The sequence below is a fragment of the Leuresthes tenuis genome, unplaced genomic scaffold (genome assembly GCF_036924035.1).
Source record: "Leuresthes tenuis unplaced genomic scaffold, fLeuTen1.0.hap1 SCAF_14, whole genome shotgun sequence".
Taxonomy (NCBI): Eukaryota; Metazoa; Chordata; class Actinopteri; order Atheriniformes; family Atherinopsidae; genus Leuresthes; species Leuresthes tenuis.
The window spans coordinates 27,527,367-27,546,333 of NW_027325368.1; the positions used below are offsets into that span (position 1 = coordinate 27,527,367).

Here is an 18,967-nt window from a genome sequence, read left to right on the forward strand (position 1 = left end):
GACAACAATGATGTCATATGTACATGGAGGGAGGAGAGGTGCATCATGGGAGCTCCCCCAGCAGGCTGGGCCTATAGCAGCAGAACTATGGGATGTTTCAGGCTCACCTGAGACATCCCTAACTATAAGCTTTATCAAAAAGGAAAGTTTTAAGCCTAATCTTATAAGTGGAAGGGGTGTCTGCTTCCTGGACATTTACTGGCAGCTTATTCCACAAGAGAGGGGCCTGATAACTGAAGGCTCTGCCTCCCATTCTACTTTTAAAGTGATCAACTGTGGTCGCCAGATCTCCCACTCCATGTGACAACAACCCTGCGATGATGGTTTGTTGCTCAGCCTTTGCCAGCTATGGCAAATTATTTATTTGAGTTATTAACCTCAACCAGTGACAACAGCAGTTTGTTACCTGTCTGGTAGACCATGGCTAAAATCTTAATTCATTATTTTTTATTCTAAATTGCTCTTTGGTTAGGGTTTGGCACAAAAACTACCTGGTTAGTTTCTGGAAAATATTGTTTGGATTAAAATAAACCCTTTCAAAACATCCGTCATAAGTCACACAAACTTTCTGCAAGAAAGATGTTCTGACATGAAGAAAAAAACTCAATATTACACTGTTTACCTGCATACAGAACTGTGTTACTTCAAAAAGTGAGATAATTTCATTTATAGTCCGGAGTTTTCCCCTCCTTTTCATTCTTAATTCTTTGTTTCCCTTTGTCTGCCTGTTCCCCATCTGATGTCCTGTTCTGCAGCTAAGTGAGGTGGAGGTGAATGGGCAGATTGAACAAGTGTGCGAACAGGTCTATAGTGAGATGCAGTCTCAGGCTATGGAAGCTGCCATGGACAGTTTGGATACAATGGACACCCTGCCCATGCCAGGATGCTTTCGTATGCGAAGCCATAGTTATGTGAGGGCGATTGACCAGGGCTGTGCTGGGGAGGAAGAAGGAGAAGGAGGGAGACCATTGCTGCTGCTACCATCCTCACCACCACGCACATCTGCCACCACTGTCAGGACCATCCAAAGCAGCACAGGTAGGGGGAGGAAGCCAAACTAAATATTTTTGGGCGTATTTTCTTATCTTAAACTTTTCACATCAGTTCTCACAAGAAAAGAAAATAGTTCTTGTCCAAATGTCTTTCATCATTATCCATTATCTAATTAATTATTTTTTATGTCTGTAAGCCCTCCTGAACACCATGTTTCTTTGTTTTCTGGAGTATCTGGTTTGAGTAAAACAATTTCATCCCAAACAAGGGCCTATGCTAATTAGCAACCTTTTATATATTTGGACTATGCCCTTGAATCTAATTTAAGATGACTTTATCAATGATAAATGCAATTGGTTGATTTCAGGTGACTTGAAGACTTTGGTAATCTTAGTCACAATCATTTAATTATTGTAATGGCTTTAATAAAGTGGACAGTTTGTGGGACCTAACCATCTCTTGGGCTGAGGTGGTTAAAATCTCTTCAGTCACAGGGCCCTTGGGTAGATGAGGTGACTTCTTTAACGTACTGGGATGTATTTGGGATGTTCTGTTTGGCACATCTTTGCATTACAGCATTAAAACTGGGCAACGGTGTCTCTTCTTGTCGAAAAAGGATTAACTGCTCTTAGTTGGGAAAAAGTTATTGTCTCAAGAGGAAGAATGTGAATATGTCAGGGTCTTGTTTACAAGCGAAGGAATAATGTCATTGGACACTATCAGGTGGATGAATGCAAGATTTGCACTGACAGACAGTGTCTGTTGTGATGAAGAGAAAACTAAGCCTAGAAGACTATGCAATTCATTATTTTGTCAATATACATTTATACCCTGGAGTCGTTTTTGTGGAGAGATTGGCCCAAAATTCCAATTATCTTCTTTGGTTCTACCACTTGCTCCTTCTTCCTTTTTGTGAAGGTAGGAAGGTGTACTTGATTTAAATAAGTTATGGATGGATGGATGATAGGATGGAGTAAGTTCTCCTTGACCATATTTTCTGCAAGTAAATGTATTTATAAGGGGTTTTCACAAACATTGCAGGATGGATCCAACCATGGAAGCACTGATTTGCAACACAGAAGCACACACTGAAGTACAGAAACTTTTTAAAAAGAATTTTGCATCTTAAATTGTTGAATTTTTAATTACATTTGAAATAGAGGTGGGCCATTATTGATTCAACAAGTTCTAGGGTACCTACTTTTTGGATTTTCCAAGTTTGTAAAAAGGTATGGAATGTTTCCATGTGTGGCTAAATTAAAATAATTTAGAAAGACAAGCATTTTCCTGACGGCTGAACAGTGTTGTGGTGGAATACTGTCACCTTACAGCAATAAGATGAGCTTTGAATCTCAACTGGAGCCTTTCTGTATGCTGATTTCTATCTGGGTATTCCATCTTCCTCTCACAGTCCAAAAATATGCATGTGAGATTAATAATTCCAAATTGACTGTAGGGAGGGAATGTGAGTGCGCAAGGTTTTTTTTGTTTGTCTCTGTGTGGCCCTGCCATGGACCCCGTCCAGGGTGTACCCCGCCTTTTGCCCAGTAGCAGCGGGGATAGGCTGCCCCTCTAAAAAACTAAATGAGACAAAGCAGGTATAGAAAATGGATGGATGGATTTGTTTCCAGACTATTTCCCCTTCTTCTACTCTTTGAAAAATTGTTACTGCCTCATAAAATTAAATTAACACATCGGCTCAATGAGACCACAACATGTAAGGATGCCACACAAGGTCTGCAAAAGAAAAAAAATTCTTTATTGAAAAATTACCATTTGGAAGGGAAAAGGGGAAAAAAGTTAAAGATTAACCCATAAAGTTATGAACCAAAAAGAGACCCTGGCCAAAAGGAACAAAAAGTGGAAACACAGGGCCAGCCGTGGCACCCTGCGTTTTCCCCGCTTACTGAGGAAAACCGAATATAACCGAAAACAAAAACGACAAAACAGGACTACTGACGGTTTCCGATTCAAACTAACATAACAAACTAAAATAAGAAAACTCTGCCATGTACTCTGCCCCCGCCTCTCTTATAAATACCCCCAATGTGGGTAGCTTTGACTCAGGTGTATGAGCAGGTTGACCACTAATTGCAAAGTCTGCAACCCTTCCATTTGGAGAAGTTACTGAGCTCCAAGTTATTCCCAACGGCAGTAATTTGCATGGCTGGGATATTGGATGGCTGTTATCTGTAAACTGGTAACTGTGAAACCTATTTTGAACCACTTTGTTAACCTAAGCTAAGGTTAAAAGATGCTACATAAGTGCAGACCAATTATTGTATGTTAACCACTTGTCAATCACAATCCCTTTGTCTATTTTATTCTCAGTATGACCAATGTGACTAACAGCAGTGACAGTAATATTGACATTTGGTTGAGTCAATGATTGTGGTAAGCTGTTTCTGTTGTGCAGTGAAACCCTTCCATCTATCCGTTTTCTAAACCCGCTAAATCTAATTCCGGGTTGTGAGACAGTGAAACCCTCACAGAATAAAATTGACCACTCAAAAAGTTTTAACACGTTGAAAAATGTTCTTAGTTGTTTCCATCCACCAACACTATGTTTTACACAACCACAGTGCACTTGGCAAACTGATATGAATTGTAGTATAGTGATGACCTGACATGAGACTACTGTGACACAATGTATGGCAATATTCCTGGAAGATAATGATGGTTGGGTTAATTGGTCTGGGTGACTGATTTCCTGAATATAGACAAAGGCAATTCGTAACAAGAATTAATACTGACTTTACTGAACTTGAAACACATAATCTTGGCTGGAGCTGTACCACTTAGGTGGACAGACAAACTGGCAACGAGAGGAGAGAACACTGAAGCCTCCAAATGGAACAGCAGTATCAGCCACAGGTGAGTTGGACTAATAATCAGGGCACCACCATTTTCCACACCCACAGGGAAGCAGGAACAAAACATAGAAGAGGCAAAAAGGGGGAAGAGGGACAACAAATACCATGGACCCTGCCAGGTAATCGTTGTTATGGAAGTTTTTCACGCTTCCTTCCTAATACCTCTGATGAGCAATGAAATAGAGAACTTTTCTTATTTCTGCCGGCCGGCTAAGTTGAATTTTTCGTTGCAAGGGAAAAGATCAGTCCACACCATTCAGTGGTAATGGTATGAAAAGATACAAACAAAAGGAATACAGAGCATTTATACCTGAGGAGGGGACTTTGTTCTTTTGGTGTGTAACCACACCTGCAAGGGTGGGCAGGATGCAGGATGTGCTCCTGTTGATGCTTCAGAGACAGGTGGTTAAAAGAATTATCTTGTCTGGGTGTTGATCAAGAGACAAATGGTTTAAAATCATTAGTGTGTCTGGGTGAGACAAATGGTCCATGTGGATTGGAGAGTCTGTTAGTCCCGAGACCAAATTTACCATCACATCTGCCATCAAGTAGATGGAAAGACCAGGTAATCACAGCATTTTTGTTACTTCATAGCATAGGAAAAATACATTTGGTAGTTCTTGACTTTGATATTCAACATTTGACACAGATTTGTTGATGAAATTCAATTGGTATCTTTTACCAAAGCTGCAAGTATCGAGTCATGACAGCAGTCACTTTCAACCACACAGAGAGATAAAAAATCTTTAGCAGTAAATACGACAATAGATTCTGCGATTACCTTTGACATTACTGACTTGTATCCATATTTCGGTTGAAAAAAAAAATCCTAATAAAAACCCTCCGAGGCAGCCGTCGCTCAGTGGTTAGAGTAGGTCATCCAATAACTGGACGGTTGGCGGTTCGAGGTGCCCTTGAGCAAAGGCACCATACCCCCATGCTCCCACTGTGAATGGCTGCCCACCGCTTCACTGTGTAGCATCTGTCTCTGAGTGTGTGACCGTGTGCATTCAACAGGCGCCTGTCAGGTACCAGGGGGCTCAGGACACAGACGCAGGGTCGTTTTGGATTCCAAGAGGGTTTTTATTATTTAACGAACCACACAGCAAGGCAGGGCGATCTCCCGGCAGAGCAAAGTAATGGCTATGAAAAAACCTCAGCGCTCTTCTCTGTAACTATGGCGGAGGAGGAGCGCAGCTATGAAAGTTAAGAAACAAATCTCTCCAAACTGGGAGGAAAACAAAAAGCTATGAACACTTAACTAAACAAAGACACGCTCTCCTAACGAGGCGGAATAAAACAAAAGACGCACTCTTTACAGAACAGAGGCTCTATGACCTTTAACGATTAACTTAAAACTAGGCGACTATGAATGGTTACAACAAAAATCACTCCTTGAAAACAGAGGAAAAAAACAAAGCTATGAAACTTACCGTTTAGAATAAATAAACTAAGGCTATGAATAAGAATAAATTACAAATCAAGAAAGCACTGCAGGAGGATCACTCACTGCAGGCTCGTGGAACTGTGGATCGAGGTTCTAGACAAATGGCTGGCAATGATGCTCATGGGGAGAGACAACATACTGGCACAAGACAAGGGAAACTATTTGAACATATGAAGGACCAAGGGGAACAGGTGGAAACACTTGAGAATCAGGGAAGACAATCAGACACTTAACACGGGAGGAAGGGCAAGATACCTGAAACAAGAGGAGACAGTTAGTGCTTTCAAAATAAAACAGGAAATGACAAGACAAGACATGAAACAGAACATAAACCGTGACAGCGCCAACCTGGATGGGTTAAGAGGAGGAGTAATTTTGTGTATTTACATGCATCAACATGACAATAAATTCTCTTGATCTTAATCTATGACTTTTCTTCATGTGTTATTGAGCTTGCTATAGTAGCATCCAAAGATTCACCATGATTTCTCATCAGGTGAGTGTTTAGGTTTGCCGTTGCTCAGTGTTGATAGATAGATAATAATAGAAAATAGATTTAATGGTGTGTTGTAAACTGTGTCACCATCTGTTGGTGGATGGGTGGTATGTGTATTTACATTAATACTTAGATGTTGGGATTTGTTTTATATTTGCTTTATACTCGCAAGCAATGATGATGGACATATACAATGAGTGTGTCATTCAGCGCGTGGACAGCTGTTTCAAGGATGTGCACTGGTGTGGTAAATGTGATTTACATTGATACAATAACCTGACACTGACTCTGCAAGATCTGCAGCAAAACCTTCGTCGGACAAGTTTAAACTGTAGAGCTGGGCCATTGACCAGTTTATGGTACATCTTGTTTGGCCCAGGGGTTCGTACGATGATGTAATTACATTTTTATTGATAAAACCAGGTTTTGATTCATACCAGTTAATCTTTACACCATTATTTGGCATGGATTTTGGATGAGCTCATAAGCTGGACGTTGAATTCAAGAATGAAGAATACCTGTATTTGGGTTTATATTGTAAAAGAGCTTTTGGGGACTTTCCTTTTCTGTGACCTCAGAGACAATTCTGGAAGAAACAATGATCTTGTCAGGAACAGAAGTCACCATGATGACCATGTCTTTATGAGGAAACTTCCTCACTGGTAGATTATTTGTTTCAAGTTCAAATCTTATAGTGTTTATTTTTCATATTTAGATAGCCTGGTTATTTTTATGTGAGTGGAGGACTTACAGAGGGGCAGTATGTGTAAGTCATTGAATCTCTTTACAGCTATATTGTGAACATACAGTATAAGCACACAACATCACTATTTTCTGTTTGTCACATTGACCCACATTGTTCCCATCAGTCTCTTGGTCGAGCCTTGCAAACACTATCCTGTGAAATAAATACGAGAATTCAGTGGTTCAACAAGTAGAATTTTTAATATCCGTAAATGAGATCATAATAATTTCCGTTTCAGACAATTTTAGAACGCTGGCCACGAAGATCGGCTTCAGTACTACTGCTGAAGATCTCATTCGAGTGCTGGTGAACTGTTTAAACTGGTGCTCCAAACAATTTCCCACAGGCCAGCTGGGGTAACCATGAACATTAAATTAATTTAATATTCAATTATCTTTGTGGAGGCACAATTTTGAGAGGAAACAGGATCAGAAGTTGCAAACTAGGGAGTTTGTTACTGAAGTAGAGTTTTCATCTGAAGTGACCGTAATTACCACAAAAAATATGAAACACGGCTAGTGACTAAATATGGGTTATTTATTTGACATTAAACATTAAACCTTAAGAGACATATAGTGGACATATATAGTAGGACATATATTCGCTCAGGACATATAGTGATAATGATTTAATACCACAGTGTCGGACTTATAGCAAAGGACAGGGACTAGAGCAATATGGGGACTTAGTTTTGGTCTGAGTTTTAATCCTTATCACGGTCTCTGGCTAAATACAGGTAGGAGTTTGTTATGGTGGATAAAGTATTGGTTATTTTAACCCGGTGTCGTGCCAAAAAGTGATTGTCTGCCAGAATCTGATTTCTGCCCGTGGGAGCGTGCACAGCAGCCCGTTGAGCGGTCTGCTTTTCTCTGGATTAGATGGTCATAATATGCAGATACATGCAACTGCATTATAATTTAGGCCTAATTACAGCAAACTTCGAAAGTTTACCGTTTATCACGTAACAGCAATTATGTGATATGTCTCTATGTGCTTGATATGTCTGATGACTTTGTGCAGCCCTGTCTTTGGAAATTAGACTACAATGGATCTGATGTATTGGTGGGTTTTCAATAAAGATCCTTGCGATTCTGCATTGTTTTTATCTAATCTGGGCCCTTCATAGTATTTGCTTGCCATGTTTGGATGTGTTTTGCAGTTTTCAATCAGTTTCACCTGTCAAAAACTGATTGAAGGCATAGTATAGTCACTGAGAGGTTATTTCTGCCTGAATATGACTTGATCTCATTCTAGAGCTTCATAATATAACAGTAGAGCTCACAGGACAGTTTGAAATTCATTTAAAGGACCATTACAATAGACAATGGGCTTTTTCACCTGCCAAATGTTGATTGAAGGCCAAATACTGTTAATGAAAGGTGTTTTCTACCTATATGTAACTTGATCTCATTCATAAGCTTCATAATATAACGATCTGAGCTCACAAGACAGCTTGAAATTCTTTTAAAGGTCCATTACAATACAAATTTGGCATTTTCACCTGCCAAAAATTGATTGCAGCTCCTTCCTTCGATGTATTCTGCCTTAAAATGACTGGTCTTGATCCTGAAGTATCATATGTGACAGATTATCACCTCACATTACACCTCACACTGGCTTTTACTTCCAACAACTCCACAATTTCGTTGTGACTGCAAAGTAAGCAATAAACACTATTCTGATCTGATTCTAATGTGACAGATCACCACCTCAACCACTCAACTTTTTGAAGTTATGACTAACACAACCCATAAAATTTACATTTCCACTTGCCAAAACGTGGTCACAGCTCCTTCTTTGTAACCTAACACATTTTCTGCCTCAAAATTACTTTAAATCACTGCACTATCAACATTTCAAAAGAATTTCAACCTTGTTGAATGTCTTGGTTAAATAAATTTTCTGACTGTAGAAATACCAATTAAAGAGAAGGTAAGAATGACTTAAATTCATAAGTTTCATAAGTCAGAAAATACTTTTATTATATATATATAATAAAATTATTTTCTGACAAAACTTATGAATTTAAGTCATTCTTACCTTAAGTCAGGCTTACCTTATATATATATATATATATATATATATATATATATATACTAATAGTTGCTGCAGTTGCTTGCATGCTGTATGTATGTGTGTGTGTGTATATATATATATATATATATATATATGTATTTGGGTGATTCAAAGTCATAGAATTGAGTCCATGTGTTATCGGAGTATTTAAATACAGTGATTCTAATTCAAAGGTTCGGTACCACCGACCTCTAGATGGCACTGTGGCTCCACGGCACTCAGCCGAGACCAAAACGGAATTATCACTTTCCTGGTGTACCATGTACAACGTTGTGAAAAGTCTTAAAATGAAGCTTGAGCTGTCCGTGATTATGTTTCACAACTGGTAGGCAGGTAAGAAACATGTTTATCAGAGTTACATTAATCCGTCTGAAGTTGGACTCTGAAGGTTTTCTTATTTTCCAGGAGTATGGAAATGGTTTGGCCAAGCCTGCGTTTTTTACCTGTCTGGTAGGTGTCACGTCTAATTTTTAGTCCTTTCTTGGTATGAATTCCTCTCCCCCGCTTGGTACCAAAAGGTGAGTCTTTGTGTGTTCAAACCGAGCTATTGCCGGGCGAGCAGCAAAGGTGAAAGGTTGGGTGAGAATGCTTTTCCACCCCCTTTCTCACGACTGTAAATTAGGTGTTCTGTGTTTTTGAAACCAATAGCAGAGACCAAAACGGTTTTCTGGGTCTCCCCCCTTTTCAGGTGTCCTTGAGTACGCTACAATTCTCATGACAGCAATTTCATACCTGGGCACAGAGTTATTGTCAAATTAAAGGAGAGACCTCCTGGGTTCCAACAAATTTTAGTTCCAACACAAAATTTCATACTTGCCCAGTTTCTCAGTAAATTTTCTGGGGCATTTTGTACATTTGAGTACAGACATTTATTGGAATGTAGTAACTTATGCAGAAGCAAAGGGTAAAATGTGTAACGAACAACGAAAGACATGGAGACAAGATAAAACGACGGACAAGCGAAAAAGAAGAAAAAATGTATATACTACTTCATTCTGCTTTCTTTCGCTCTCTTTTCTCTTTCTTACTCTTTTTTACTATCTGGCAGTTTTCCAAGTTTCCAACTTTCAGCCAATAATATGCCTGAAACCATTATGGTGTTGTGAGCGTGTAAAGTAGAAGTTGTGATTTTGGTTTTAAAAAACTAAAAGCTAAAAAAAACTCAATTCCCTCCATTATTTTGCCTTTACACACATTTTTTTCAGAGGATTTTGAAAACACCACACCTTGTTAGGATATAAAGGTAAAGACATGGAATAAATATATAAAATAAGAAGGCATAAAATAAACAACATACTCTGACTAAAATAATATGGATAACGGGTGTGGATCTTGAATACCTCAAATTCAGATTCAAACAATGATCAATTGGTACTAAGGGGCCCAAAGTGTGCCAAGAAAATATCCCCCACACCATTACACCACCACCAACAGCCTGAACCAATGATACAAAGCAGGATGGAACCTTGCTTTCATGTTGTTTACGCCAAATTTTGACCCAACCGTCTGAATGTCGCAGCTGAAATCGAGAAATCAGACCAGGCAACCTTTTTCCAATCTTCTATTGTCCAGTTTTGGCGAGCCTGTGTGAATTGTAGTCTGTTTCTTGTTGTTAGCTGACAGGAGTGGCACCCGGTGTAGTCTTCTGCTGCTGTAGCCCAAATCCTACTCAAGGTTCCACATGTTGTGCGTTCAGAGATGGTATTCTGCATTCCTTGGTTGTAACGAGTGCTTATTTGAGTTCCTGTTGCCTTCCGATCTGGAACCATTCTGCCCATTCTCCTCTGACCTCTCACACCAACAAGGCATTTTGACTGGATATTTTCTCTTTTTCCGACCTTTCTCTATAAACCCAGAGATGGTTGTGGGTGAAAATCCCAGCAGATCAGCTGTTTCTGAAATACTCAGACCAGCCCGTCTGGCACCAACAACCATGTCACGTTCAATGTCACTTAAATCCTCTTTCTTCCCCATTCTGATGCTCGGTTTGAACTTCAACGTGTTGTCTTGACCACCTCTATATGCCTAAATGCAGTGAGTCGCTGCCAAGCGACTGGCTGATTAGCTGTTTGTGGTAACAAGCAATATATAAATCACAAAAATGCAAAAACAAAAACAATTTAGGAATTTAGATCCATAAATTTGCATAGATATTTATAGAGCCAGAAATTGTCTCACTGAGATTAAGACTCTCGGAAGTATATGAAAAAACAACTGATATTTGAAAAAGATATTTGAAAGCACCATATGTATAATTCAATTAAGGTATCTACATGTTTCTGAATAACTGGAACGCCTGCAAAATTCCTTTAAAGATCAGTGAAGTTTTATGTGGCTGATAGAAAAGGCTCCTCTCTAGTTATTCAATCTTTTGACCTGCTCCAGAAGGCCTCTTAACACATCCATATACCACCAGACCCCTTACTGCATCTGTCATTGTCACTGAAATACCCCAGAAAAATTAAAAACTTTAAAAGAAATTTAAAAAATTTAAAATGTTTTTGACAATTTATTTTTTGTCTCTCATGCTTTCTCTCTCTTTCTTTTAAATTCAATTGAATTCAGTTTGATCTGTATAGCACCAAATTAAAACAAATGTCATCTCAAGGCACTTCAATGATACAGTCCAATTCTAGCCAATTAGAGTCCAATTCATTGAAATCATAATCCAATAAAATTTAGTTAGTTCAATTCAAAATAATTAATTCAGTTCATTCATATAGATTCAATTAAAAAACAATTTCCTAGCTAAAGAAAACAACAGATTTCTCTGAAACTTGTCTTCAGTCCAATCTCCCGTCCTGAGCCTGAGGCGACTGTGGAAAGGAACGACTCCCTTTTAACAGGAAGAAATCTCTGGCAGAACCAGAACCAGGAAGAAACATCTGGCAGAACCAGACTCAGAAGGGTGGCCATCTGCCTCGACCAGCTGGAGTTTGAGAAGACAGAAAACAGGGGGAAAAAGAGAGCAAAATGAGGAAAGGTGTGACAGATGTTGTCCCCCAGCAGTCTAAGCCTATAGAATCTTAACTATGGGATGTTTCAGGATTACCTGAACCATCCCTAACTCATCCCACGGCTGTGGACTCAAGTCAAATGACTTAGACTCGTGTTAGACTCAAGTCATGAATTTAATGACTTCAGAATTGACTTGACAAAATGATAAAAGACTTGTAACTCGACGTTGACTTTCACTGAAATGACTCGTGACTTTACTTTGACTTCAGCCTATTCACTTCGAAGTACTTGATAACGCTCCTTAAAAGTTGACAGCAGAAATTATTTTATTCTATACACTAATCAGAAATGTCTAGCAGTTAGTTTACCACTTGTCACTTGATGGTTAACACGGTCACTGCTGACAGTAACTTAACGTTACAAATATATTGAACCCCAAAGACATGCATGTTAGGTTGATATGTGATTTCAATTGCTGCAGGCGGAGTGCCAATGGTTGTTTGGCTCTGTTTGCAGATCAAGAGTGTATCGCACCTCAAAGCCAATGCCAGTAATGCTACTAGTAATCTTGATCAAAAATGAATCTTTTGATTGCTTATTTGTACAAATCTGAACTATTATAGGTATGATTTGTATAAGTTGTTGGCCATTAATTTAGTAACAAAATATCAGCTTTTTATATGTTAACTGGTGAAATAATAAATTGCATAAATGGAATGAATGGCAATAAACGTAATATTTCAATATTTATTTAAAAAGAAAACTGTATTTGATGAAGAGCTTGTGATGACTTGGCTGTGACTTGAAACTCAATGTTTAGGACTTGAATTAAGCTGGACTTCTCAGTCTTGATTTGTGACTTGACTCGGAACTTGACTCTAGACTTGACTATAGAGACCTGAGACTTTCTTGTAATTTGCAAAAACTTGGTCCCACCTCTGACTATAACCTTTATTAAAAAGGAAAGGTTTAAGCCAAATCTTAAAGGTAGAGAGGGTGTCTGCTTCCTGAATCCAAGCTGGCAGCAGGTTCCACAGAGAGGGGCCTGATAACTGAAGGCTCTGCCTCCCATTCTACTTTTAGAAACTCTGGGAACCACAAGCAAACCTGCAGTTTGCGAGCAAAGTGCTCTGTTGGGAAAATATCCAACTATGACATCTTTAAGATATGATGGAGCTCGTCATTAAGAGCTTTATATGTGAGGAGAATAATCTTAAATTCTATTCTGAATTTAACAGGGAGTAAATAAAGAGAAGCTAAAACTGGAGAAACATGATCTCTCCTGTTAGTTCTCATCAGAACTCTGGCTGCAGCATTTTGGATCAGCTGGAGGCTTTTCAGAGAATATGTGGGACAGCCCAATAATAAGGAATTACAGTAGTCTAATCCTGAAGTAACAAATGCATGCAGCAGTTTATCTGCATCACCCTGAGACAGGATGTTCCTGATTTTAGTAATATTACGAAGGTGAAAGAAGGCAGTCCTAGAAACCAGTTTTATATGTGCGTCAAATTATAAATTCTGGTCAAAAATAACTCCAAGGTTCCCCACTGTAGAACTAGAAGCCAAGGAAATACCATATAGAGTAACTATATTACTAGACAATTTCTCCCTGAAGCGCTCAGGTCCAAAGAGAACAACTTCAGTTTTGTCTGAATTTAGAAGCAGACAGTTCTGAGTCATCCAGGTCTTTATGTCTTTAAGACAGGCTTGTAGTCTGACCAACCCATTGGTTTCATCTGGTTTCATAGATTAGTACAGCTGAGTATCATCAGCATAACACTGGAAAGTTATGCCATGCTGTCTAATAATGTCACCTAATGGAAGCATGTACAAAGTAAAAAGAATCGGTCCAAGCACAGAACCCTGAGGAACTTCATGACTTACTCTGGTGTGTGAGGAAGATTCTTCATTTACAAGAACAAACTGGAATCTATCAGATAAATATGACTTAAACCAGCCTAATGCAGTTCCTTTAATCCCAGTAACATGTTCAAGTCTCTGTAACAGAATGCTGTGATCGATCGTATCAAATGCAGCACTGAGATCCAACAGGACAAGCACAGAAACAAGTCCGCTATCAGAGGCTAAGCGGAGATCATTGGTAACTTTCACCAGTGCTGTTTCTGTGCTATGATGCACTCTGAATCCTGACTGAAACTCTTCAAACAGATTATTTGTGTGTAAATGATCACAAAGTTGAACTGCAACTATTTTTTCAAGAACTTTAGACAAAAAAGGGAGATTGGATATAGGTTGATAAACAGCCAACATTTCATAATCAAGAGTAGGTTTTTAAGTGAAGGTTTAATTACAGAAACGTTAAAAGTCTGAGGTACAAATGATTGCAATGCACTAGCCTTATTGGCAGCAAGTCTGTGTAGCTCTCAATTTTGTTTGTCGTTTTTAGAATTATATGTCATTTCTTTTATCAAAACATTTTTAGTGATTTACTTTTTATTTACATTTTCTTTCATTTTTATTTTATTTGACAATGTGCACTGCTACCAGGGCTGCATGGTGGGTACTCCAGCTTCTTCCCACTGTCCAAAAAAGTTAGGTTAATTGGTGTCTCTAAAATTGTTGTTTGTCTCTGTGTGGTCCTGTGATGGACCTGTGTACCCCGCCTCTTGCCGCTGCAATAGGCTCCGGACCCCCCGTGATCTGACCGACGGATTGAGTGGGTATAGAAAATGGATGGATGTGCACTGCTACCAGTAGAAAAGAACTGTTGGCCCTGTCAAGGATCATCCAATTCTGACTGAGCTAAGAAAGCTGCAGAGCTGGAGCAAAAACAAGCCTTTTCTGCCCTCGGTGATTATGGGAAATATTAATTCTGTGATGAGCTAGATGCGCCTGTGCGGAAAGGAAAGCAGTTTGATCTGTCTGTCTGAGTCCTGGCTGAACGACAACACACCAGACTCATGTGTGGGCATACCCGGCTTCACAGCCATACGAGCAGATCGTGACCGGAGTACGAACGGAAAGGCGGGGGTATTATCCTGTTTTTTAATCAGATATGGGTTCAAGCTTCTTGGTAACTTTTTTGCACCTGAACACTACCAAGACCAAAGAGCTGGTGGTGGACTTCAGGAGATCTAAAACTCCATACCAGTTAGTCTGCATTGATGGAGGGGAGATAGACTGTTCAGGCCAAATACCTGGGGGTGGTGCTGGATAATAAACTGGAGTGGTCTGCCAACATAGAAGCAGTGTACAGGAGGGGCCAGAGCCGTCTCTTCTTCCTGAGACGGCTCAGGTCCTTTAATGTCTGTAGTGATATGATATGTATGTTTTATCACATGTTACGCCCACTTGGTGAAACCAGTTGGCAGACAATAACACGACAACCAGTAAATCAAATGAGTCTCAGTTGAAGTGAACAAATTAGGTTTATTGTAAAAAAAAAAAAAAGACACTGTTCACTGTGCACTGTTCTATGCTATTCTGAGAATAATAGACATCCTCTCCACAGCATCCTGGCAGGTCAGAGGAGCAGCTGCAGTGAGAGGCTGCAGGACTGAGAGGTTCAGGAGGTCCTTTGTCCCCACAGCCATAAGGCTTTTTAACAGTGACTGCTGACATGTTCTTCTCAAATTTATTTATGTATTTAGTCATTTATTATTATTGTTTTATTTTTTTTTGTTGTTGTCTAATATACAATCATTGTAAATAGCAAAAAAATTGAGCTACTTGACTAATTTGAATTTCCCTCACAGGGGGATGAAGAAAGTATTTTTCTATTCTATTCTATTCTATTCTATTCTATTCTATTCTATTCTATTCGATTCGATTCGATTCTATATCCTGTCAACAAAGACTGATTGATCAAATCCAATATGGAAGTGTCAATTAAGGGGAAAACCTCCTTGAACAGTCTGGTTGGGATTGGGTCTAAAATACGAGTTGATGGTTTAGAAGAGACTATTGGTGTTGTTAGCTCAGAGACATCAACTGGGCAGAAGCCGTCTAAATACAAATCAGGTTCTAAAGATACTTCTAAAGCTGCTCTACTTGATGATACATCAGTGATAATAGTGGGAAGGATTCCATTAATCTTCTCTCTGATAGAAACTATTTTATTGATAAAGAATCTCATGAAATCATCACTGCTGAGAGTTAAAGGAATACATGGCTCAACAGAGCTCGGACTCTTTGTCAGCCTGGCAACAGTGCTGAAAAGAAACCTGGGATTATTCTTATTCTCTTCTATCAATATTGAGTAATAAGCAGTTCTAGCTTTACGAAGGGCTTTCTTATACGTTATTAAACTATCTTTCCAGACTAATTGAGACTCTTCTAAATTAGAGGAACGCCACTGTCTCTCCAGCTTTCTTGCAGTCTGCTTTAACGCACGCAGCTGTGAATTATACCAAGGAGCCAACCTCTTCTGACTGATTACCTTTCTTTTCAGAGGGGCAACGTTGTCCAGTGTTGTACGCATTGAAGCTATAGTGCTGTCAACAAGAGAGTCAAGTTCTACTGGAGTAAAATTTAGGTAGCCGTCCTCTGTCATATCTGCACATGGCAGTGAAGAAAAGGATGATGAAATCAACTCTTTAAATCTGGTTACAGCATTCTCTGATAGACACCTTCTATATGTAGAATTCTTCTCAGAAACCGTGTAGTCAAGTAATGTAAATTCAAAAGTTATTAACAAATGGTCAGACAAGACAGAGGGAACACTGTTAACTGTTCACTCTCAATGCCATAAGTCAGCACAAGGTCAAGGGTATGATTAAGGCAGTGAGTAGGTCTGTGAACACTTTGAGAAAATCCAATTGAGTCTAATATAGAATTAAAGTTAATATTTAGGCTGTCATTTTCAACATCTACATGAATATTAAAGTCACCCACTACAATGACTTTATCTGTACTCAGCACTAACTGGGATAAAAACTCTGAGAATTCAGACAGAAACTCAGAATATGGGCCAGGTGGACGATACACAGCAACAAACACAAGAGGTTTTTGTGATTTCCACCTTGGGTGGGTTAAACTGAGAATCAGAGATTCAAAAGAGCTAAAACTGTGGTGATTATTACCTTTGTTGACTTCCTTAAGTTATGTTTGTACCTGGGTGCTGGCTGGTTGTCTTGTGTTGTTTTTCAGGCTGGGCTGGACGGCTGGGAGAAGCGCTCTCACCATTCCCACCTGTGTCCTGTTACCAATCTGGCACCAGTTAAAGCCTGCTCACTCCTGGCCCGCGGTGTCGGATTATTGTCTCACGTCGGACGAACATGCATGCCAGTTGTATACGCCCAGCCAGAGATCTGTACCCAGCCCAGCCTGCCACTGAGCCATCCCGCAGCCCCGTATCCGATTCTGTCTTCACGAGCTCCTACACAAGATCATCGGAACACGGGAACTACTCATCTCACGAGCCTTGCACGGAGTCACCCAGACACCCAGACACCCAGTCTCCTTCCACCTAACTCGGACCCTGGTTCATTCTCCTCGCTTCCTGAAATCCTTATTTCCCCCTCCCTGAATAAATCCTTTTGACCTCTACCTTCTGTCTCCCGTTCACTTTTGGATCAAGTCCTCTCCAGCCCTTAACAGAATAATCCGACCAAGAAATATGGATCCAGCGAATCCAGACGCCCTCCAGGAAGCCAGCACACAAGGCATTCTGATCGATAAACATAATCAGCTGTTGAGTGGAGTTATGGGAACATTGCAATCGCTTTCCCAGAACGTGCAGCAGTTAGCCGCTCAAGTTTCTCAGCTGTCAGCGGCTAGCTCCGTTCCGCCTCCACCAGTTAACAACCCACCTGTCACCTTACCCTCGGCTCTTGTACAGGAACCCATGGTTCCCTCTCCAGAACCTTACGCTGGTGAACCAGGTTCATGCAGTAGATTTTTGGTAAATTGCACTTTAGTCTTTGACCTTCAGACCTCTAGTTACTCCACTGACAAAGCCAAGATAGCGTTTTGTGTTAATTTATTAAGAAATAAAGTGGCTCCGGCTATTTTCGTTAAAACAAGGGTCTGGATCAGTAGCCAGCTTTTCCGTTGAGTTTCGTATTTTGGCTGCAGAATGTGGATGGTATGAGTCTGCACTTATGACCTTGTTTGCCAGGAATTTGTCCAAAGAATTAAAGGATGAACTGGCCTACCGAGATGACTCGACCTCTCTCGAGCAGTTGATTGCTTTAGCTACTAGGCTATACAGCTGTATGCGATACCTTCCCCTCTGTGGACGGGCTTCTTTTTTGTCGAGAAAAAGGATGAATCTTTACACCCCTGCATTGATTACCGGGGTCTCAATCAGATCACCGCTAAGAATAAGACTCTGCCACTCATCGATCCCTCATTCGAGCCGTTATGCCACGGCCAAGTCTTTTCCAAATTGGACCTCCAGAACGCCTATCACCTCATCAGGATTTGAGAAGGAGATGAATGGAAGACCGCGTTCAACACATCCCTTGGACAGTTTGAATACCTTGTCATGACCTTTGGACTCACTAATGCCCCCGCCGTTTTCCAGACCCTCATGAACGACCTCTTCCGGGATATGCTGAACCATTTTGTTTTCATCTACTTAGATGACATCCTCATCTTCTCTCGGTCTCTCAAGGAACACCGTCAGCATGTGAGGTTAGTTCTCCAGCGTCTGGTTCAAAATAAGCGAGTTCCACGCCCCCTTCGTCAACTTCCTTGGTTACATCATCGCTCAAGGCCAGCTGGAGCCTGACCCTGTCAAAATAAGAGCCGTCGCCGACTGGCCTCCTCCCGACAACCTCAAGGAGCTACAGTGCTTCCTGGGTTTCGCCAACTTCTACCGCCGCTTCATCAGGGATTACACTAAAGTAGCCGCCCCACTTACTCGTCTGACCTCCACCAAGATCACCTTCCAGTGGACCCCTGAGTCCAACTGCGCCTTCTCCAAGCTTAAGTCTCTGTTCACGAGTGCTCCCATCCTTAAGCATCCAGATCCTTCCCTCCAGTTTGTGGTGGAGGTTGACGCCTCTGATACAGGAGTGGGAGCGGTGCTGTCACAAAGAGATCCTTCCACTCATAAACTGCACCCTTGTGCTTTCTTCTCCCGTCAACTCAGCCCAGCCGAAAGTAACTACGACATGGGTAACCGTGAGTTGCTGGCAGTGGTTCTGGCTCTTCAGGAGTGGAGGCACTGGCTCGAGGGCTGCAAGCAAGCATTTCTTATATGGACAGACCACAAGAACCTCTCTTACCTCCGCTCTGCTCGCCGGCTCAATCCACGTCAAGCCCGCTGGTTGCTGTTCCTCAGCAGGTTCAATTATATGCTGTCTTATCGTCCCGGCAGTCGTAATGGAAAACTGGACTCGCTCTCCCGCATTTATTCACCCTCAAGTCCCCAGGATATGGATCCTATTATTCCCTCCACCTGTGTGGTG

At 40.5% G+C, this 18,967-nt stretch overlaps 1 protein-coding gene across 1 annotated transcript in view; it reads left to right on the plus strand.

The window, feature by feature from the left end:
* Positions 1 to 17,023, plus strand: part of LOC140268234 (disks large-associated protein 1-like) — a 120,795-nt gene extending 103,772 nt beyond the window's left edge. Inside the window, exons 5-8 of the mRNA XM_072363000.1 lie at positions 756 to 1,038; positions 4,884 to 4,945; positions 16,701 to 16,797; positions 16,854 to 17,023. Of these exons, the coding sequence (XP_072219101.1) occupies positions 756 to 1,038; positions 4,884 to 4,945; positions 16,701 to 16,797; positions 16,854 to 17,023 (612 nt within the window). The remainder of the gene's footprint in view (positions 1 to 755; positions 1,039 to 4,883; positions 4,946 to 16,700; positions 16,798 to 16,853) is intronic.
* Positions 17,024 to 18,967: the final 1,944 nt, after the last annotated feature.